The 23,282-nt window shown below is 38.0% G+C and overlaps 1 protein-coding gene across 1 annotated transcript in view; it reads right to left on the minus strand.

Annotated features, from left to right (window-relative positions):
* Nucleotides 1–23,282, minus strand: part of LOC124163602 (integrin alpha-PS4-like) — a 97,993-nt gene that overhangs the window by 44,125 nt on the left and 30,586 nt on the right. The window contains exons 8-16 of the mRNA XM_046540619.1: nt 22,524–22,572; nt 19,184–19,330; nt 15,021–15,109; nt 14,465–14,692; nt 12,452–12,551; nt 9,708–9,899; nt 7,288–7,464; nt 6,614–6,747; nt 6,175–6,322 (exon numbers count right to left, since the gene is read on the minus strand). Of these exons, the coding sequence (XP_046396575.1) occupies nt 6,175–6,322; nt 6,614–6,747; nt 7,288–7,464; nt 9,708–9,899; nt 12,452–12,551; nt 14,465–14,692; nt 15,021–15,109; nt 19,184–19,330; nt 22,524–22,572 (1,264 nt within the window). The remainder of the gene's footprint in view (nt 1–6,174; nt 6,323–6,613; nt 6,748–7,287; nt 7,465–9,707; nt 9,900–12,451; nt 12,552–14,464; nt 14,693–15,020; nt 15,110–19,183; nt 19,331–22,523; nt 22,573–23,282) is intronic.

Here is a 23,282-nt window from a genome sequence, read left to right on the forward strand (position 1 = left end):
ATTTATGTCACAGCCTGTATCTCGGAAACTACACCACCGATCAATGAAATATTTTCAGAATGTAGTAAAAATAAGATCCTTAGCTTATCCCTATAATATCAATTATCAATCTCAAAAAAAATATTTTGGGCGGATCCAGGTTAAGTACGACTGCTTGATAATGACGTAGAATACATCGAAACCAGTTTCTGAGCTATTAAACCAGTGTGGAAAGTACAAGTGCCTTTCATTATTACTATGAATAACTTCCACAAAGTGAATTCAACCACTATTAACTTAAAAAAAAATCTATTTATTCTCAGAGTGTAATACCACTCACTCAGTGATTCAACCATAAGGTTGGTTTCAATAGATGAGGGTAGAGCTCACCCCATACAAAGCCACAGGCATGTAATTTATCACATTCAAGGTAGGGAGGCTGTTCTTTTCACTCACACTTTGAGGATTCTGTCTTAGGGTGTTCGAAGGCTTCTCCTGGGATTTAAACCCAAGGACCCTTAACCCCTCAAGCGTGACTTTAAATGCCCGTGGACGTTCTCTCAGCGTGTGCGACACAGCGTTTGTGTCGTCCGATTGCCATGCCTCAAGCGTGTGCGACGCACCCTATGCGTCTGAATGTTTCATTAGGTATTCCTATCTCTTAAGCTTCCATATATGTACTTTTAGTGAGTATATATGTGAGACACATCTGCCTGCTATCGTTCTGTGCCCCTGTGTGGTCTGTGTTTGCGTTCTCGTATTTTTTAGAATATTTTTTTGTAGCTGATGTCAGGAAAGAAACGCTTCCTCTAGGGTCAGCGTCTGGTGAATGCTAATGAAAGATCCACTCAAGCTCTGGTTATGTGCTTTCTTAGCGATTGTGTTTGACGTGTCGGGATGCTGAATGCTTTCGTCTCTGGTTCATTATCATCTGCTTCTCTGCCTCATCGTTTCCTTTCTCTTTCATCGAGGCAATGATAGTGAAGGCATGGTCCGTCCAGGCATTGTCACTCAACGCCTCACGGAGCCTCGAAGACCGGCCAGCATCCCCGCATCTTGGTATCTTATTTACGACGTTTGAGGCTAAGGGTTGGGGTGTTTTCATCCCTACGCTTGCTTTGGTGATTTTTTTATTTTTTTTCGGCCTTGAATCCACTCCATATCTGTGCCCCTCTTTAGTTGACCATGGCTTCTAGCTCGCGTGAGTTGTGCGATGAGCAAGTGCTTGACGCTTTGTAAGAAGAGAGCGCAGGATGCTCAGATACTACTTTGGAAATTTCAATTGGATACTCTCTGGATTCCAGTTCCGAAGAGAGCGATGGACCTTCTCATTTTTCTGTGAATCTTCAAGAAAATAATTGGCAAGAGATCGACAGTGCTGACCCTCCTCAACCTTTTGCGTGTGAATTAGTGGGAAAACAAATATTGCCTGTTTGGTGTATAGATGATCCCTTGGCATATTTTGAGTTATTTTTTGATGATGAAATAATTTCAATTATAGTGACTGAGACAAACCGCGACGCAGCACAGTTTCTTGCTCGTGAGAAAGAGAAAATTACGAAGCAAAAAAAATCACGCTTCCAAAAGTGGGTCCCCACAACTCTGGGGGAAATAAGGGTGTATTTAGGTTTACTGATGTTGATGGGAATAATTCAGAAACCAAGCCTCAGAATGTATTTTAGCAGAAAGCATTTATTAGAGACTCCATTTTTTCCCAATGTAATGAGTGAGCAAAGATTTTTATTGCTCACCAAATTTCTCCATTTTGTAGATAATACCGATGAGGAATTTGTAAAAAAGGATCTAAAACTGTATAAAAATTTACCAATTAGTGAATATTTGAAAAATAAGTTCCAAAAAGTGTATATACCCGGTAAGGAAATCAGTGTAGATGAGTATTTGTTGTTGTGGAAAGGTAGACTGTCGTGGAAACAGTATATTCCCATGAAAGCTTCCCGGTTTGGGATAAAATTGTTTGAACTTTGTGACTCCGCAGGGTATTTATGGAATTTTATTATTTACTGTGGCTCAGGGACAAAATTGGGCTGTGAAATCACAAAGGACACAGATCTTTTTTCAACTACAGTTGTTCTAAGTTTGTGTGAGAAACTGTTAGACTCTGGTAGATGTGTTTATATGGACAATTTTTACAGTAGTCCCGATCTTTTCCATAGGTTAGTTCCGAGGACAACAGATGCTGTTGGAACCGTGAAAATCACGCGTAAAGGTATGCCAGTAATCCTCAAAAAGAAACTAAAGAAAGGAGAAGTTGTTAGTGCAAAGTGTGGGGAATTGGTTGCTTTGAAGTGGAAGGATAAACGCGATGTTGCATTGCTGACTACAAAGCATTCAGACCAAATGCAACCCGTAAGTCGAAAGGGCGGGCTAGAATGTGTAAACAAACCTATGTGTGTAACAGAATATAATAAATATATGGGCGGTGTATATTTAAAAGATCAACTTTTAGAATCGTTCCTGCTGGAAAGAAAAAGGACAAAAGTGTGGTACAAGAAATTATTCAATCACTTAGTTAATACGGCTGTATTAAACGCGTACATTTTATACCGTAAGGCTGGTAATAACAAAGATCACCTAGCATTCAGAATGAGCTTAGTGAACAAAATAATTGCTAAGTATAACGGACAAAATTTAGAACAGCGCAAAGGACGGCCCACTGATATCGAAACGGAATGTACGCGATTGACCGGGCAGCATTTTGTCCAACAAAACCCGAAAACTAAGACATTTAAGGTTGGAAGATGAAAGTGTGTTGTGTGCACAAAAAACGGAAAGAGAAAAGAGACAAGATATAGATGCAAAAACTGCTCAGGAACACCCTCACTCTGCTTAGAACCCTGTTTTGAGCAGTATCACACACAGGTCAACTATTAGCCATCGGATAAGAGGAGCAGGAAAAAGTTAATGGGTCTGAGAATTGTAAGTACGTATTCATAATTATAAAATTTAAACAATTGTTTATATAATATATTTTTTTGGATTTTTTTTTGCATAGTGATAAGATTCAAAAAAATATTTTACTTCATGTCTGCACAAAATCTGAAGTGCCTCTAAATTAAAGCACCCTGGGTGGTTTAAATGCCTTCGATTAAAGCACCGTATAGGGACGGAATAGCGAGGACGCATATGCTGTGTCGCACACGCTTGAGGGGTTAAGCAGCACAGTCAAGCCCTTTACTCACTAAAATCCTTTTCAAATATCTTTGCCACTGGCCAGTCACGCAAGCTGAGGATATTTAGAGTGGCAATACGTCAGGGTAGGTGGTGGGACCTGTGGCACTGTGGAAGTGGAATGAGGAGGGAAAGACACGGGCATTGCCATGTTTCCTAAAATAATAATTTATTTACTCCTACATTTTGTTTTTACATCTGAGTACAAAAATATCAAAGGGAAGGAGCTTTAGGTGGTCTCCAAAGTCATAGGACCATAATTGAGCCACCATCAAATAACAAAAAGACTTTGTCCATGCATGGAAACGAAAAACTGTATCAAAAACCACTTATCTACAGAAACCTGTAGGGTTTTTCTTCTTCTTTACTTTCCTATGGAAGAGAAATTAAATTATGGTTTCACTAGTAGAAGTAGCATGGGTTTTCCGTATCTCCTCCCTTCTAACCTTATCCTCACCCTGGAGGTGTGGGTAGGCTCCCTATCATAGTGGCACTTCTTTCCCTTTTTCCTTCCCCACCAAACCCCTCCGCAGGATAACTTGGCAAATAAGTTTCAGACTTGGTTCCTGGCCCTGGTGATTGTATCCTTCTAAAGGCCCATCCTGGGTTCTCATCCGCTGTCACCAAAACCCTGTTCCCACTGGGCAACCCCTAACTCAAGGCTACCTAGGTAACTCAAGAAGCATACAACATGGAGGTCTGAAAGTGACTGAATTTCCCCAATCATAGGCTACACCTATTGCATTTTGGTTGGTTTTCAGGAAGTTACATGCCCTCTGCTCTCAACCCCCCCCCAAAAAAAACTTGGGCCTGCCTCTCAGTTGCAAATATAATTGAAATGAACGGTAGGCTACCATGCTCCCACAGGAAAAACATATTCCAGCCCAAATTAAAAGAAAAATAACGTATAAAATCTGAGCTGTCTTTGCTTAAAAATCTGAGTGTGTAAAATATTCATACGACCATCATAAAAAAAACTAAACTAATCCTGAGCTTGCCATTATTGAAGTAGAATATGACCTATAAACCTTGATTCCAAACCCTACTTAATTGCTAACTTAGCCCTTACTTTTTCGACCTATAGATAAGCCAAATTTTCTGCCAAGGACCTCTTCTTTGGCTTCTCCTCTCTCTCTTTCCGAGTGCAACAAAACAAAAGAACCAACAAACAGCTCAAATACAACAATGCTCCACTCATTCATCCTCTATTTTTACCTTTTTTCTACGCCTCTGAAATTTTTCCCAGACTGCTAAATTCCCTGACATTTCCATTATTTCCAGTTCTAATCATGATTTACTTGATATTTCCATGACTTCCCTGACCAGTGCAAAACCTAAAATACAGGAAATTCACAATCTTCACTCTTTCCTGCCAGTGACTAAATGCAACCAACAACCATTTACCATACAATAACATGAGAATATTTTAAACCTCTCTCTAAGGAGCTCCTTTTTTAGGTGGAGTTACCCTGATATTCTCATCCCTCCGATTTGGGACCCAATTCAACGAGGAACCCAGCTATTACCCCGACCACTGGACTAGATCCTCTAACCCTTTCTTAGCTCAATGCACAGTCAGCCTATTATATTGGCATTGTTTTTTAAAACAAATATGTATTGCTTTTGAATTTCAATAATTTACACTTCAAGGAAAATAACTTGTTGCCTCGTTGGTTGCTCATCACATGTTTTCCCCATCTTTTTAAACGCAGTAGAAGTATTTACCAGGAAAAAAATCCAAATATAATTTCCAGATTCAAAAACTTGAAGAACTTAATATAGCCTTGAGAAATATAGTTAAATGCAACATGCTGTACTTTGAGGAACCCTTGTTGTAACAATATGAACACATGTTAATAAATAATAACTGGCTAACTTGTTTGGCAAATTTTCTTATTTGAAGAATAAACCATCAATTTGATTCAAACTGAGTTTTATAGTTTCTTTTCAACTGTTAGCATTTTTGCTGGAAAAAAATACTGAATCTATGCCAAGGCTGTGATCAGTTGCCATCTGAGAACAATCATTAACAAAGTTCAGGACAGATCCATAAATCCTACAACTCAGGCTAGGGCTTCCTATTGTACAAAAATAAATGTGATGTTTTTTTTAGTGTGTAGAATAATATTTGCCTCTAATGGACATTATTTTCCAAAAAACTTCACAGAGCTTTCAATTTATGGAGTTTGAGTCACCAAGAAATACAATGAAAGTTGCTGGGGGGGTGAGTAGAACAATGACATGGAGCACTTACTCTGTGATCACGATGATTGGTTCTCATCGATTCTACAAATATATTGCATTTCATTTTCAATGTCAAAGTGCCCATGTTACAGCATCATGGATTCCTCGTAAACAACTGACATCGACCAGTTGGCATACCATCAGCATAGATAATACATGGAATAATGCCAATAAAAGAGAAATTCATGCCTTTAGAAACCTTATTCAGGCAACTGCACTGTGCAGAGTTTCCCATGTAAAAAACTTGTTACTAATGTGCATTAAATGCACTTTATAAATTTGCAATAAATCCAATTTAAAAAAACAGCAGTTGTAGGTGGGTATAATGCACACTCAAAATGCATTGGCATGACTTGGGTTTCTTCTCATTATGGCACCAAGCACATATTTGCTGAAATAAATGTACATAAGTGTACATTTAAATCGATATTTGAAGCCCTTTCATCCCATTTGAATGCTAGTCATCGAAAGTGATGGTCTTCTTTTTTTTGCTGACTACATACATTACCAAAGAATTTCAACTCCTTAAACTACAACATAAATTGCATTTTCTGAGAAAATTGGTGGGATACATCATACGTTATTTTTGCTATACCACTCCGTATGAAATAGTGCCAGAAGTAATTACCGAAACCCAAGGCCTCTGGGCTGCATGCAACTCCCACAATAATTTTGAGCAGCCCACAAAGCTATTAACAGTTGATTATCTTCATGTTTTGGAAAAAAAAAGTTATGTATTTTTTGTCAAATATTAAGACGTACTATGAACCTCCATGGTGCTAGATCCATTAACTTTGACGAGCACTGGATGAATTTCCAAACCCTCTTCTCTCCGGCTGCTCCCAATTTCTGCATGCAATCGATATCTCATCCTAATCTCAATTGGTTCAATGATGTTTTTCGTTTTGACCTGTTCAATAGTAAAATAAATTAAGATCTTCATTAAATAATAATGATAACCAATTATAATAGCAACTAATACTACTTAATTAACCTAATACATTATCATAATGACCAATTCATCCATTATTTACACCAATAGATACATTATTTAACTTAATCATGACTGGGATGGAAAAATGCACTCACAAGAGTTATACCTATGTATTCCCATTGGTCTACCACCCATTACTTGCAAAATAAAATTATGATTTGATCAATTATTACTCATTAAACATAAAATTTTCTTTCTTGGACTCACATCTGTTAAACTGATTAAAATATCCTCACAATGTTCTATTCCTCTTGTCAGGTTTAGCTCTTCTTCATAAATCATCTGGTTATTTATGTGACATCTTTTGAGAATAGGATCCAAATCCAAAACCCTCCACACGGCTGAAAAATAGAAATTACATACATAAGTATTATAACAATTCATTATGTTAAACATGACCCTCTTAGCAGTGACATATCCAGGATAGGGACAAGAGATGGGGGGGGGAGCTTGGTGGAGAGGCCCAGTGGCACAGCAAGGGGGGGGTTTTGGGCCCCCCAGAGCCCAAAGAAATGTTTAAGTTTAATCCATTTTACTTAGTGGATTAGTAATACTTTTATAATAGTGTTAGGATTAATCAAATATCTCTCATAAAGCAGTAAAACTAGTCATTTTGAACCATTAATCTTAAAATTTTCTGGAGGAGGACCCCCGCAACTCCCACTTACCCTGGTGGGTATGCAATACCCCCGCAACCCAAAGTATTAGTTGCACCTAAAACCCCCCCCAGCCTTAATTCTTGGCTGCACCCCTGGAGAGGCCCTAGGGGGTTAGCCTCCCCTTTGGTTAGCCTCATCTTTGATTCGGCCCTGGTCTGAGGCAATTTGACCAAACATATATATATATATATTTCCAAAAATTTTCACGTAATGTGTACTTACTAAGATGGTTTGGTACATGGTTCCCCAAATAAGTGACGCATGCTGCAAAGATAGTAAATTGGGTAGCATTCCTGAGGATATGAGATTTGTGATGTGGCGGAGATATCTTCCATCTAACCACAGGACGTCCCCTGAAAACGACTGCATGGCCAGATTTATAGGCACCCACAGCAACATCTGGTCATAAAAGAAACACAAAATTATGAAATATATTTTAAGAATTTTTTTCTGCAGTGTGAGGAAGTTCTTCAAAGAGTGAGAGAAAAGGGAAGCCTTCTAAAAACATAAGCTACAGCTGTCTACAGCATACCATGCGAGTGTGGTGAGGAGTATATCGGTGAAATGGGAAGAACGATCGAGACCCGAATCAAAGAGCATAAGCGTCATCTCCGGCTGTGCCAACCATCGAAATCGGCAGTAGCGGAGCATGCCATCAATCTCGACCACGCGATTCGCTGGGAAAACACCAAAATGCTCTGCCACTCCAGCGGCTACTGGGATCGCCTCACCAAGGAGGCAATTGAAATACGACTCTCCAAGAAAAACTTCAACAGAGACGAGGGTTTCAACTTAAGTAAGGCATGGAACCCGATTTTGAAAGTGGCGGGAAAAGCGCACTCTTTCTCCGCCAATCAGAACGACCCAACATAACGACCGAGGATATATAAACCTGGCACTTTCCTACTGGCATCATCGGCCCTGATGACGATAGAAAAGGATTCTATCGAAACGTCGGCAACGATGGAGATGGAGCTCACCCGGATGAAAACCCGAGAAGAATTCACCGCCATCATACGCCGGGAAAAAGTGAAATCTTACATTTCACTTTAATGTCTTGTAACATTCATAATTCATATAAAACAAACATTATATTATCATTTATGCAGCTATTCTGTTATTTTAGAATGCTTCCCGGACTCATTTAGGGCTTTCTCCGCCAGTTCGCAACCACAAGGTTGTACTCGTATTAGTAATGCTCCATGTAAAGCCTGGTTTAGAAAAACACACATCGATGGCTACGTTATCATAGATACAAGAAAGTGATTTGCACAAATGCTTCTAAACCATTGCTCGACGTCGAAAACTACACTGTCAGGCACCACGCCACTTAGTCGCATCTCGCACAAGCTGCCCGGGTAGCAACTGCTGCGGGACGTGTATCCATGATCACGGAGCGAGGTCGCGCACTGCGAGGCTTGGAAAACAGGAACATGGAGTTCCCATGAATGCAGCTGAAGTATACACCAATAATTAATATTTCATGAAACATGATGCATTGGAAGGATAAAAATGATTTTATTGGAGTAGCGGTAGCTGTGTTCTCCATGCTTAATAACCACATTTTATTTCAAGGTGCTACATTGATTACAAAATATCATTTCATTACCTATCATTTAAAAGAGAACCACAGGAAAAATAAATATAAAATAGGAGAACGATATTCAGAAAATTAATCGAAGTGGAAGGGATTAAATTAATGTAGAAGGCAAATGAAGTTTTGCACTGATATGGATGAGATTCATCAGGAAATTTATTATCAACCAAGGATGAACCTTAACTCTCACTAACGAAATTAAACTGCTCAAAATTTGTATGCCTACGTTGAAGTTTCACAACTCAATAGAAGAGTGAGTTGGAAATGGAGCTACATAATAGTTTCAACCGTGAAAAAATCTCACAGCTCATAGAAGTGCATACGGTTTAACTCTCGGAATATCTACTTCCCGGATTACACATCAGACTCTTTTTTTTGCATAATCTTAAGGATACTTTTAATAAAGCCACGTTAGTCAAATGGTAACCTTACCAAATTCTAATAGGGTAGTTTCCTTCACCAAAGAAAACGAAAGGCATTGATTACGATTCGCTACCCAACATTAGTTATTCATAACATACAAATTATTTGGTTTTACAAATCCCAGTTTAGACGAATGTTAATGGTCAATTTTAACCTCGTTTGATAAGGCCAGTTTGGTGCCATGCGATGCTACTCCACGTGATGTCACAGGGACCTAGATGCTATCCATGTAGTGAGGAATTTCACATCGTCTGAGATTACCAATGCATGTATGAGGCACAGAGCTCATGGAAACATTTCTTAATAACCACCAATTATAATTGCCTATGATCGGAAAGTTTCCTTCGTTTGAAAGAGTATTAACAATCCTTATTTAAGCCAATGGCTACCTGCTAGCAGGGTATTCTGCTACCTGCTATCAACCTGCATCATGGCGGCGCTCATAGCCTTGCACCAAGTTGGCTTTACATGGCGGCAGCCTGAACCAGGATGACATCACACAGGCTTTTCCCAGCAGTAATACTTAACCATCACATTTTCGAGAGGTTTAAAATTTTCAATTTTCACTTAAACGCAAAAAATAGATATTGCCATTTAAAAATGTGTCAATGAATGAGCTTACCATAGCAGCCATTTCCATCAATATCAGCTGGATGAGGGCTAATGCTGCTTCCAAAACCTCTCAATGGTAGACCTGTGTAGTACCGGGCATCCAGCTTTTGAGTAGGTTCGGTAATTATGCCATTTTTACTTCCTGAGTATATGTAAACTGCACCACGACCATCATTTTCATACGGTGCCCCAACAGCAATTTCTGTGAATAAAATGCATAAAAAAGCCTTATAATAAGAGCACACACTGAGAAAGTGACAAATCTGCTGGTTTTAAAAAGTGTCTTCAATTCAAAGTTCGTGAAGTCTCCGGACGCTCATGTTCCTCTGTTTTAAATATTTCAAAACCTTTGGAGAATAAATCACTAAGCCCAAATACTAGCCCATTTTGGCAATACACAGTGATAAATATAGCATCCAAGGTTATATTGATGAAGTTTAAAGTTTATCTAAAGAATTTTATGATTTTACGATGAGTGAGAATGATCAACAAATATTGAGAATATCGATGGCTAAGTTCTAACAACTCGTATCTCAAAAATTGCAACTTTTCAGGAGAGCAAAAAGCGATTGAAAACAAATGACTGAAATTACAAACCAAAAGTTCATAAAACCAAAAGAGAAGCATTAATTTGCAAACAATGAGTTGATTTTTGCTTGTATTTTATTTTTTTTTTGTTATTACACTTTGTTTAAGATACATGTCTCAAACCAGTCGAATTTGAGATATGTGCTGTTAGAACTTAACCATTGTAATGCAACCCTCGTGCCATCCTAAATGTCTGCCTGGGGTGGCACGGGCTCACTCTTGCGGCCTTACCTCGAGATCCACTGGTCACAATTGGGAAATGCTATTTTAGATGCAGCATGTAAAATATCCAATGTATCGTCTGTTACCATAGAAAATCAGTTGAAAAATACCAGTGCCTTCTTATCGCCATTCATATCCGAAAAACAACCAAAAATGCCAAAATTTCTCAACTTTGAGTACAATGCGCCACGTCTTCCCATTATCCAATTGCAATAATATTTTACAGTCCGGTAGTGTCCAAAAATATCCACAGGGAACAATGACGCCTCGGTAGCTTAACTGGCTTAAGCACCCGACCGGAAATCGGGGGATCCGGGTTCGAATCCCGGTCAAGGCGGATGATTTTTTCTCTGCGGATCTTTCACACGAAATTATTTTGCACCAATTGGGATAAAATGAGGGGGTGTCCTGAAAGAAATTCGAAAAATCGAAAAATAAGTACCACCCTAATGGGCACGTAAGCAAAAAAGAATGAGATCAAACACGACTTATTCCTGAAATATTGTAAGGAAGGAAATTGTTGGCAAAATACAATGGAGACCTTGCATTACGGCAAAACTCGATATCCTTGCAGCAGAGCTTCTCGGAAGTTGATGCTGCATTTTTTTCCAAAAACAGGTATCAGGTTACCATTTATGATTTATGCTATACATAAATCTCTCTTGTCGCAGTCACTGAGGAAGGGATGTCTTCTCAGGATATTTTTTTCTCCCTACTAGCCATTCGAATTCATCGGCTAATCTGGTACTGCACAACTTAGAAGTGAGAGTGTAAGTTGCAATTTCATCGTGCAGCGAGTGTTTTCAGTTTGGGTTTAACAAAGTCAGGTTTCATTTTTATTAATTCTATTTGCACTCGCCTTGGAGCCATGCCCCTTCCGAAGAAACAAGTGAGAACTTTAAAAGATGGACTAAAAATAATTGAAGAAGGGAAGAAGAATTGGAGGAAGAAGCACATGAATATTACAAAATGCCTCAGGTTGTCCAGTAACATATGACGATAGGAGTGGGAGTAGAGCAAGCTACCAGCTGAAAAAAGGAAGTTGTATGAAGCCTAGTATCAGGTGGGCATGCTGCTGAAATGGCGTTTGATAGATAAGAAATTTTACATCAGACAGAAATCCATCTTGGCCATCCCCCCCTGAGTTGAGTTTTTTCTGTATCCGTTACTACCTTACCACAAGTGACATTCCCAATGCTTATTAAATAGGTTGTCCCACCCACAAAAAGAGGAAAAACTTTAGCAATGCAAATGCTAATAATTTTGTACTCAGTCACACCAATGCAAGAATGAAAACATTTTAACACCGCAACAAGAAATTATAGCAAAAAAGTCATCTGACTTGACAAGTATTTGATTTGAAATGGCATTGGTTTTACTGAATCCTAAATCTAACAATAATAGAGTCACAGCTTTATGAAAGAGGAAATTTACATAAAAAATTGGTCAAAATGTCTGCATATTATAATAAGCAATTTTCAAATGTTTATCAGCACTCACTCACTGCATAAATATGACAATCCACTGAATCATGCACATTACATTTGTTCTTATTGCTTGTTCATTTTATACACAGCAGTCATCATAAAATATGTGACAATTAACTAATCTATTCATAGAAATTGATCATATTATGTATAAAATGATTATGCCTGGGTAAAAATTAATCATTCTTGCAAAGGCTTCCTTGGTGACTAGCTGATGAAAGCATGTTTTTTGGGCATCCACTGTGTTTTTGGATGTCTGATGACTTCTTATGATGATGATGATACAACTTCTGACCTGAAGGATTACCAGAAAAACTGTCCTCATCAGACATGAAGCAACATGGTGGAAGCCCAGGATAACAAAAAATGCTTCACGGCGGATTCAGATTCATAAAAGAGGAACAGTTGATATTATCAAAATGCCACTTTATAAATATTTTATAACATCATTCCTTACCACCAATCCCATCTGAGTCTAGATCATCTAGGTATGACACAGCTGATCCAAATCTTGCTTTCCTGACTTTGCCAAATATCTTTATCTCTTGCATCTGCTTCTGCAAAATGAATAAAAAGATAATTCATTTCTTCTCATGCCTTTACATACCGCTTTCCATGTCAGACATTGTGAATAAAAGTCAAAAATTGTCTCCAAGTTCTTCTTTTGTGGAGAGTTTTCCATTACAGAAGAAAATTTATTCAACATTCATGATTCAATACACTGCACTAGTTAGTTATATGATAAATGCTCCATATGTAAAGAAAGTGCTTCAGGAGAACTTGAAACCCTCTTAAAAATCAAAAGAAGGCAGTAGTTTTTGGAGATGTGGCTCCTGCAGCATTATAAAAGATAGGCATGTAAAAACTTAAAAATTAAATTGGAGTAGGATTAAAATACAGCAGACTCCTGATTACCCGGCCGTGGTTTATCCATGTTGCGGCTTATCCGTGCGTGAGTTTTACACTTCCACGATACTTTCTGTAGCCTTTATAAAAAAATTGATTGGACACAAAAGCACCAGGATATTTCCACTTTAACACAAGGCTACATCAGGATTAATATTCCCATTATAATTCTCTTCATAATAGGAGATTATTTTATTTACTTTTTGATAAGGAATGTTTCAAGTTTCCTTGGATGTCTGCTTTAGCATGCAGACAATGATAAGCGGTGGAAAAAAACTCTTGATTAATTTTAGATGATCCTTCAATTGTTAACCAGTTGCAAATAAAGATATATGTTGTCTACGATCTATAATTGTATATTTCATATCGCAAATGTGCAATCATTGCCATGGTCTCGCATTCAGTTGAGTGCAGCACAAAGGAAACAGAGATTTCGTTTCACTCGGGCATAATTATGCTGTGACTAGTCACGATCAAACTGGAAAAAAGGGAATAGTATAAGTGAAGGCAGCAAGGGAAGAGGAAGTAGAGATAAGTTATAGCCAGGCATTTGCCTGCATAGACAAACTGTCAAAATTCCTGGTTTCCTATAACCACTGCTGCGTGATGGGGTGATCGCGCACCCATTACCTTCACGGAAGCTCCGCACTCATGTTGTCTAAACATCAAGGTGCGGGATCGAGTTCAGTGATCACGGAGTCGCGTCCCGCTGCAATTGCGCATACCGGGCAACTTGCACGAGATGCGACTACACAGCGTTGTGCCTAACAGTGTAGTTCCAGACGTCGTGCTGCGATTTTGAAGCAATCGTGCAAACCAATTTTCTGAATCCCTGATCTCGCAGACACGGGTGCACAGTTTTTGGAAACCAGATATTACATGGAGCAATAGGAATACAGGTGCAACCACATTATTGCCACTAAAAAGATTGCGGCCGGGAAAAGATAGCCATGATTGATTCCGGAAAGCAACCTAAAATAACAGATAAGGTATACAAATAATAAATCATTTGTTTGATTTGTAGAAAAGAAATACTCAATTGGCCGTGTAATTCTCCCACGGTTCGTCCTCCTTGCAAGTCAAAAATGTCACTGCGTTGGTGTGCGGGAAGGGGGAGAAATTCACCGCAGGGACCAAACACCAGCCTCTCAACCGAAAAGCCCAAAACACACACATTCACTCACAACAAACATACAAAACAAGATCCTTTGTGGGGGCTTTAGGGACCTTCACTAAGGATTCTCGCTCCACATAAAACTGGGAATCTTCACAGGATGGGCCTGTTAGGGATAGTCAGTGATTTGTGGAAACACACGCACTCAATAAGCATTCACACACGCATTCACTCAGATGGCTTCAATTTTCCGAGAGAAAAAATATTGCTCCAAGAGAGCGTCGTCGGGGATTTGATGTTTGATTTACATAAATTATGAAAATTACATGAAATTAAAGCAAAAGTTTGGATTAATTGTGTTTTCCAATTGTTCATGCCGCCTCTCTCCATCATTGGCGTGGATAATCGAGAGTATGCTGTATTTGTGAAGGCCTTTATGTATGTACTCACTGTTTTGCTGCCAAAAAATATTGATATCCTCCCCTCGTCTTGTCCTAACCTTTCAGCGGAATATAGGGGTGCACCGACAACCAAGTCTTCGTAATCATCATCATTTATTTTACCAGCAGCTAAACTGGCTCCAAAATATTCTCCACATTGTATTCCAATCAAGTGTTGATTGTCATCCATCCTGATTTCTCGATGGGCAAAACTCTTCTTCACCTTGTATATAAACACCTAGGGAACAAAAATGAAATAGAAATGAAATTTAGAGTCCTATTTTTCATTTAAGATTAGAATTATTGGTATATTGAAACCACCTAAAAAGCTGGAGGGCATAATTTTGACAAACAGCTGTTTTTTACAGGTAGACGGAGGAATTTTTCATGTTTTATGGCTGTTAATGTACATGGGGAAAATTTGGACTTGTGACTTGGATTTGTGTTACAATGAAAATTGATGAAATTTCACATTTATTAGAAGGGAATTGACGATGCTAAACTTTGTGAATTAAAATCTAGAAATTTTGCAATGAATCTCTCAAAGTATATTGTTCATTAGTTACCTTTCCCAAAACATCAAAAGCCCTTGGAGCACTGGCGACATACCACAGATCATCCTCACCAAAAAAGTAGCCAGAACTCACAGCATACCCTGCAAAGTAATGAAATTACATAATAAATAATACTGGTGGCGTGCTGTGACAGTTTCCGTTGGTGAAGCAAAGGACAAAGGGCACTTGGAGGGAGATAGGGGGAGAGGGGTAAGAATGAGGAGGGAGAGTAAGGAGCAAATGATGCATGTAGATGACCCACAAAACCCCAGTCAGGAGAGGCAAAGGTTTCCCTAACTAGGCATCCTTTCCACAGTTTTCAACATCTGGAACTCACTCCATTTCTAACCCAATGGAATGGGATAGAGCAACATTGGGTGAAACTGAGTTCAGGGAGGAATTTTTTTTCGATAGTACGGCAAAGTCTTAAAAAATTTTTACCATCATTGAGGATGATAGGGATGATAGTTCAAAAAAAGTAATTGAAGGAGCAAAGAGAAAATTCCTCTAAAAACAAAATGAATTCATTCACTGTAGCTCTTGCTCTTTTTCTTATGTGTGCTGTAGCATCACATTAACCACATCCGGCGATGTATTCTATTGTTTTAAAAATATGTAGTGCTCACCAACCAGGTGAAAAATTCCATCTGATAGGAGAGGCATTAGGTATTATGCACAACAACAAAAAATTGTCCTGATATTCTGCTCTATTAAGTTATCAAGAGAAAAATGGGACCAATCCTCTGGGAGTGCTTAAAAAAAATTTTCACTCTGGAATTGTACTTACACTTTGTGATAACACCAGGTTAAGGACATATGCATGACACTATCCCAAGCAAAATTCTGTCACTGGAGTTAGAAGACCATCTCTCGAAGGCCACTCATTTGATTTTAAAACTAAGTAGATCATGGTATGAAGGCTTCCTCGGTGGTTAAATTAATAATTGTTTTTCCAGGTTAATGCCACGTCAACTCATCTTGTCCACCAAAAATGAGTCGATGCAGCATTAACACAAAAAAGAATTACATATCAAGATAGATCATGTTAAAATTCTTATGTTTCTGATTTGACTGATATCCTGCAAACACTTTTAATGTGAACAATGACTTCATTTTTCACTCAAGAAGCATATGAGGAACTCTGCAAGCCTTGAAGTACAGGATAAAAACCACAAAATAGGTAAATCAAGAGGCAACCCCAAAAATGTGATGAAATTCCATTTTTGAGCCTTTGGTGAAATTATTCTTAACATCAAAATAGTTGGCAAACCATTAGGCAACAAAGAAATTAAATGAGCTTTAGAGAGCTTTAATGATGTACCATACAAGCACGTGTAAGAGGCGCACCTTTTTTCTCAGAAATTGCAGCCAAAAATGGGAGTGCATCTCTTACACAAACTTCTTAATATTTCCCCTCCCCTTCACCTGTCTCAAGTCCAAGGGGAACTGAATGGCCTTGGTTTTTAGCGTGAGTCAGTCATCCGAAACCCTAGGTCAAAAACAAGCAGCAGGCAGGGGGGTATCTTTCCCTTAGTGTCGTATTTTTAAAATGCTCCTGTTTGTTTTTCTTACTTGTAAGCATCACACCGTCACATCAGTACCTCAGAGGTGTACATAGAAAAGATCGTGCAGGGTTTATTGGTCTGGAGGGTGCGCTAAATTTACTGCCATGAGTGAGCATCCCACAGCATTTATACTGCAAATAGTAATCACATGTGAAACGTAAAGAAACGTGTAGTTTTGAAGGACAATACCTGGTTAATAGTCAACATCTGCCCTGCCGAGTAATTTCCATTACGCTAAGGACCTGATTTTTCAAAATTTTTCTTCAGAAACTATTATGCGGATTATTGCAACTGAAAATCATAATGGTGTCAAAACCTATGGTTTAAAAAATTCGAATGAGTGCGGGTATTGTTAGACTAAGTGGTGGATAGAAGAAATTGGAAATTTTAACAAGTGTAGAGCACTGAAGGAGAGGCCAAGGGGAAGGAGCACGCTCCCTCTGTCCTTCAAGCAACGAAGCTACGAGTGAAGGAGCAAGGGAAGAATATGTCTGATCTTGCATGTGACGTTGCTGCGAGGTTCAAAGCGAAGGGGTGAAGGCACAGCGATGTGATATACGCGGTTTGCATTGCCTGAAGTTTCCAGTCCGTCCCGTCTCTTTTGAATGTGCTCATGCTATGCTTGTTTTCTTCCGAAATGGTCCTGTTTGGACTATGTTGAATATTAGTAGCCTTGTTGTGACTATATATCTTTGGGTCAATAAATTAGAGCTTAAAAAACTTAAATGCTGCCAGATATGCATCATGTTAGGTCTCATTCTTTTTTTGAACCTCGTGCATGTTATACAATCACACAATTGCTGAAAGCTATCAAGATATCTTCGAGCTCAGTAGATGACTCACCTAGCATTTGGCCTCCCGAAACTGGGAGAATTGAACCTGGTAAACCGAGAAAGGTCAGTTGTTGAGATGGGGTAGAGATGAAACACGTTTCCATTGTTTCTGTGTAACTTGATATTTTCCTTTGAGGCAAGTGATATATGGTCTGTGGGGTCTCAGAAAGGAAAAAAAATGGCAGAAGCTTTGGATGATATAGGGCTGAGTATGGTTCCATGAAATCTACGACGTGGTTACTATCCTACAGCATTGAGATTCCCCATATTGTTGTTCAATCTCTTGGGAGGGTTCATGCTATGTGCCTGTCATGCTTTGCCTTAAAATTTTCCACAGCTGCAATTCTGTTGCAATACTCCGAAAGCTTTTAAACAAAATTGTTCGTGAGACGGATAAGCATCATAGAGCAATGGCATATACAAAGAGAGGATCAGAACCCTTTTTACTCCCCATTATACGACTTTGCATTCACGAAAGCATTGATTTAAAATTTCGGATTCAGATTCAATTTCTTCAACGAATTTGGATTCAGAGTATAAGTTGAAGGGCATTATCCATGGATATTTGGATCCGAGGTGTCCGATCTGACCATCCCTAGTAAGCATCATAAAGTTAAGACTACAGGTGAATACCTACATATCTCCAAGCGCCATACATATCGTGTAAATTTAACTGAAAAAATGCCACGTAAATTTTTAGTAATGAAAGAGGAAATTTTGATAACTGTCAAAAGTCCATGCATACATATGCAACACTGCACGATAGGATAAAAAAATACTGCAAAATTTTTTTTCTTTAGCTTTGATGCTCAAAATAGGGGTGTGTCTCTTACACGTGTGAAGCTCTTGCACCTGCTTATATGGTACTTCCTTTCGAAATCAAACATTAGGAAATTAGTCCAGAGAGACATGTGTACCGCATTGGATAAATTATTAGAGTCTATACTCAAAAAAGAAAATTGCCATAAAAACAAATACAGTAGACTCCTGATTCAACGTTTTTCAGGAGGGACAAAATTTAAAACACTATATGCAGAAAACACTAAATGAGGACCAGCTATTTTCAGGTTTTAGGGTCTGTAATGATTGGAATGGCTTTATATTAATAAATAATGTATATTTAAGTCACTAAAAGGTGCCTCTTAGTGGAGTAGCCAGGAATGTCGTTGGGGGGTGGTGACAGAATTTTGCTAAAGTGAGATAAATCACAGAATACCCTCACAGCCTTCATAATGGAAGAAGGAAGGTTAGTTTAGTTAGTAATCAACTTACAGGAAGATGAAATTATGTGCCCAAAACAGTCGCGTAGCCAGGAATTTTTTGGGGGGGGGGAAATATTTTGAAAAACAGAGTACTAAGTACATAATGGGTTTTTAACTAATTTTAACTTTTTCATAATCGAAAAAACTTCATTTGTTAAAGAAATATTTTGTAAATTCCTGATTTTTCAATATTTTGTTTCCTTTTATGAAGGAAAATAAATATTGTGTTTGCATATTTTGGGGGGGGTCCAGACCCCCTGGACCCCCCCTGGCTACGCCACTGGCCCAAAAATGTCATTCATTGAAATATTTGAGGCATTTTCTAAGTTGGAAAATAAAGTTTGAACAATGTGTCAAAATAAAAGAAGACTGTTTTAAATACATATAAGACAAATGTTAGTAAAGCGGAAATTTAATTCTGCACTTTATAAAATTATCCCATAATTTCTGTGTGCCACCTTGGGCACTGACCAGAATGATTTAATTTCAGGAGAGGAAAATGTAATTACACTTACCAAAATAATCAAACTCTCTCAAATAATTTTTTGATGATGGTTTACTTGGAGGAACAAAATAACGGAAAAAAGCTCCAAAATCAGCCGATCTTTTGTTGAACCCAATATTTGGCAACACATCCTCATCCTCAAATAACACTGTCCCACCTGTCCAAATGAAATAAGATACAAAAATATTTGTACACAGATATCAATATCAATAAAGACAAGTTGTGCTCATTTTTCTCCTGGTTTCATTGTTCTGACCAAGGATCAATGTATCTCAATGTAACTCAGATATATCATTTTCCAGCAATTAAGCCTCAAGGGCTGTGTCCGGCTTTACATATTAATTACTGTGGTTTGCTAGCAGTCGCCAGGTACCCACCCCTGTTTAAACATGATTGGGGAGGGCTCTTAACACTAGAAGAACCAGGTTCATACCTAGAAGGACCATTAACCATCATTTTGAAATCCATCCATTGATTACGTGAGGTGATTTTGGTCATTTTTGGACCCCCCCCCCTCCCATCCCCTAGAGAGATATCTTGAGATTTGGCTCGACCCCCTCCAAGTAATCTCACGTGAGATTGTTCAAAATGCGCATTTTCAGTTTAACCCATTATTCCCCAGACTGTATTCGGGGCTTTTAACTTCGGTTGCTTCACATTTTCCGATTTATTTGGGCCAAATTGAGATGAATGTTTGGAAAAATATTATGAGCAATTCCACGTAAATGTCATACTGACTGGTTAAATAAAAAAAGTGGTTGGAGGCTCTGATATGGATCAAAATTTGTGTTATAAAGTCTAGACTTTCGTTATTAAGTGCTGACACTAGCATGAGTCACGTGTGTCTCTGCTAAGAGAAATTTTTTTGTGCTCACCACAGTTTTTAGCCACATACTAAATTTTATGAGTCATCTACGCGCAAAAAACACGTTTCGCTAATTGATTTTTATGGCCACTGTATTAATAATTTTTTTCTATTTTGAGGTTCGTTCATTATTTTGAATGATTTTAAGGGTTTTTTCACAAATTTGTCTTGTTTATTTTGAACCATAGAAGTTATTTTGTAAAATTTTTTGGCAGTGAATAAATTTATACTAGAAGGGAATCACAAAAGTCAGTCCGTGACATCTCTGGTCAGTCCGTGACGATGCTTTTCAAGAGGAATTACTCCTCTGTAAAATCAGTTATTGTAATGGGCTTTGCAGCATTATGAAATTTGCATTTGGTGTTCTGAGATGTATTTTACTGAAACTCTGATCACTCTTTGTTTCAGAGCAAACCTTAGAGGTTTTACTCTGAGCTGAAAGTTCGTTTCATTTTTGTCAGTCCGTGACAGTGAATTTCATGTCACGTAAGTCCTGTATTTTTCAAGACAAAGTAGTGTATCAACCAAAGTTAAGCTTCACACCATTGTGCAGTAATTTGGAAGTTGAAAAAGTTTTGTATGTCAGTCCGTTCGCGTTACGTGTGTTCTTAAATGTTCAAAAACGTATTGTGACGGTCAGTCCGTGACGCGTGGAATCGCCCTTATATAATCATATTATATGATATATATATACACGCAATGCTGGGAAAACTCCCGTAAATAAATAAAAAAGTAATTATTTAAAAATTAGGTTACATCTTTCATTTTTTATCTTGATTTGCACACTCGTTATCATCGCCGTGAGTTATCAGTATTCCTTTGGAGGAAATTCCCCATTCTGCCTTAACGGACATGCTGGGGTATGTCATTTTTCCTAGGGTGTCTCGTATGTGCGCATCGATTTTAATGTCAAACACCATCAGTCATAAAAATACAATTATATAAATGAAAATGCAGGTGAAAATGACAAAATTAGAGCTAGAGATACTTAAAAAAGAAGTCAGTAAATTGAATAAAAAATTATTCTGAAGTAGAAACTTGTTCTGAGAATTAGGATTCAATAATGTTGCGTTTACGCAACTCTGGGGATTAATGGGTTAAATACGTTAATCTATGCTTCACTGCATTGGATTTATTAAAGAAAAACAATTTATTTGATTATTTTTATTTAAGATTAGTTGAGACTCACACTTAAGGATTACTAAAAATCTCACTTTTACACTGTTTCTTGCAGAAAAAACTTATGTGATACTTGCCAGGACCCCCACTTTCCCCCACGTGAGATTGGGTAAGGATTGGCTTGACCTCTTTCCCCTCCTAAATGCCTCACGTAATTAATGGATGCCCCCTTGTAGTTATTTAAAATATTTCTTTGTTTATGTTAAAATTGATTTATAACTTTATTAAATACACATAACCTATTTCTTTATTTACCAATACAACTGAGTAATTGTTTACAAATCATTTTACAATAAAATTTTTTAAATGAACAGCAGTCACGTCGCTCCTGCTTCTCCTATCCTGGCCTACCACTTGCCACTTGGAATGGCAGATATGCTGCCTATTTTCCATGCTGTTGACTAAAACATCTAAATGGCCAGATGTAGGATAGCGAAGGGATTTCCTGAATAAAACATGTGTTACAGTACAAATAAAATAGTTACTCTTAAATACTTACTAATAAAAAAAACTCTTAACCCCTCATCTTGACGGGTTAGCCTTTTGACAGTGCTCTAGTTGGGAAAGAAATTTAGGCAGTACTCACCAAAATTTGCCAACAGCTGAAAGTGTATTATACATCCAGCCGCGATTGAAATGTCTACTTCGAACTCTTATGTTAGTTCCAAGTTGAGCCATAAGATAACTCTGAACAAGTAAATAATCATTTCCGATTTTTCTTTCTGAAATCCATTGGACGATTTACAGCAGGGCTATTTTTTTCAGATTTATAAAGGTAGTTTAACCGGTACGCTTACAACGAGTTTGAATTTTAGGGGGTACGCCGTACTGGCCCATACTAGCCCAACTGCAGCACTGCCTTTTAAGGTAGACATGTGGCATAACTCCATTTCTATATGAAAAAAAATCAAATAATATTCTAACAGAATAAGTATCATACAAATAAATGAAAGTCAGAAAAAATTAAGACACTAGAAAAAAATTTAGGCAGTATGATCAAGTAAGTATATAGAGGTTTCACATCAAAATGACGGGTCTGGACCTTCTAGTGCTAAGATCATCGATCATAAAAATATTTACTATATGGGTAATACCGTTTGCTGATTTTTTAGATGTTTTTGATGAGCGACATGAATTTGATAACAATAATAATTTTACCGGAGTTATTTTTCATTTTCCCTGATGAAATTCCATGACTTTCTGAACTAAATGGAATTATGTGCCTTTCCATTGTTTCCATAAGAAAGCACAGTGTTACGGCCACCCATTTTTATCTCCATATTCAAAAGAAGTTTTGCAATCTTACCTCTCCAGTTTAATATTCCCGGGGCTCCCACTAATAGTTCAGAACCTTTCTGAAAGTAAATATAAATAACATGGCTGTTATGGAAAATACTTGAATGACTTTTAATTCTACATTAAACAAAATTTTTTTTAATACCAGCTTTAAAATTTCCAATCCAGGAAATAAGGAAAAGGAGTGATACCCGAATTGGTGTCACAGAAATTTAACATGTTCTCTGCCGCTTCAATTATGACTGAAAATTGTACTTCATCTTTGGTAATATCGACTGAATTTTCGGCCCCTCATGCATGCCGTTACAGCCAGTTTGGTGCCGCATATATGACTTGACTGACACAGTGCTTGAAGCCGAATGTACACAGAAATTCAAATGAAAAGGCTTTAAGTATTAAAGTGAAAGGAAAAGGAAAAACACTTTGGTGCAATGGGTGAATTATTGTGAAAATCTGCGGCAGGGAACGTGTTAAATACCAAGTTGTGGGAGTAGTGTGCAATTTCTCTTGCCAATGGAGTGGTATGGGTGCCCTCTGGTGGTAAGAGACTGATTGTGTTGTGACAAAGAATGTAGAGACAACAAGTAAGACTTTGAAGTGCATATGCTATTTGCATGTAAAAGAATAGTAATATGTTTTTTGGCCTAAATAACTCCTTACAATTCCAAATACACATACTTCACAAAAAAATAACGGGCCCAGAAGATATAGTCTCTCGTCTTTTATTGATTTGTGCATAATGGAGAAGTGGCAGATAAGATACCTATCC

The sequence above is a fragment of the Ischnura elegans genome, chromosome 8 (genome assembly GCF_921293095.1).
Source record: "Ischnura elegans chromosome 8, ioIscEleg1.1, whole genome shotgun sequence".
Lineage (NCBI taxonomy): Eukaryota > Metazoa > Arthropoda > Insecta > Odonata > Coenagrionidae > Ischnura > Ischnura elegans.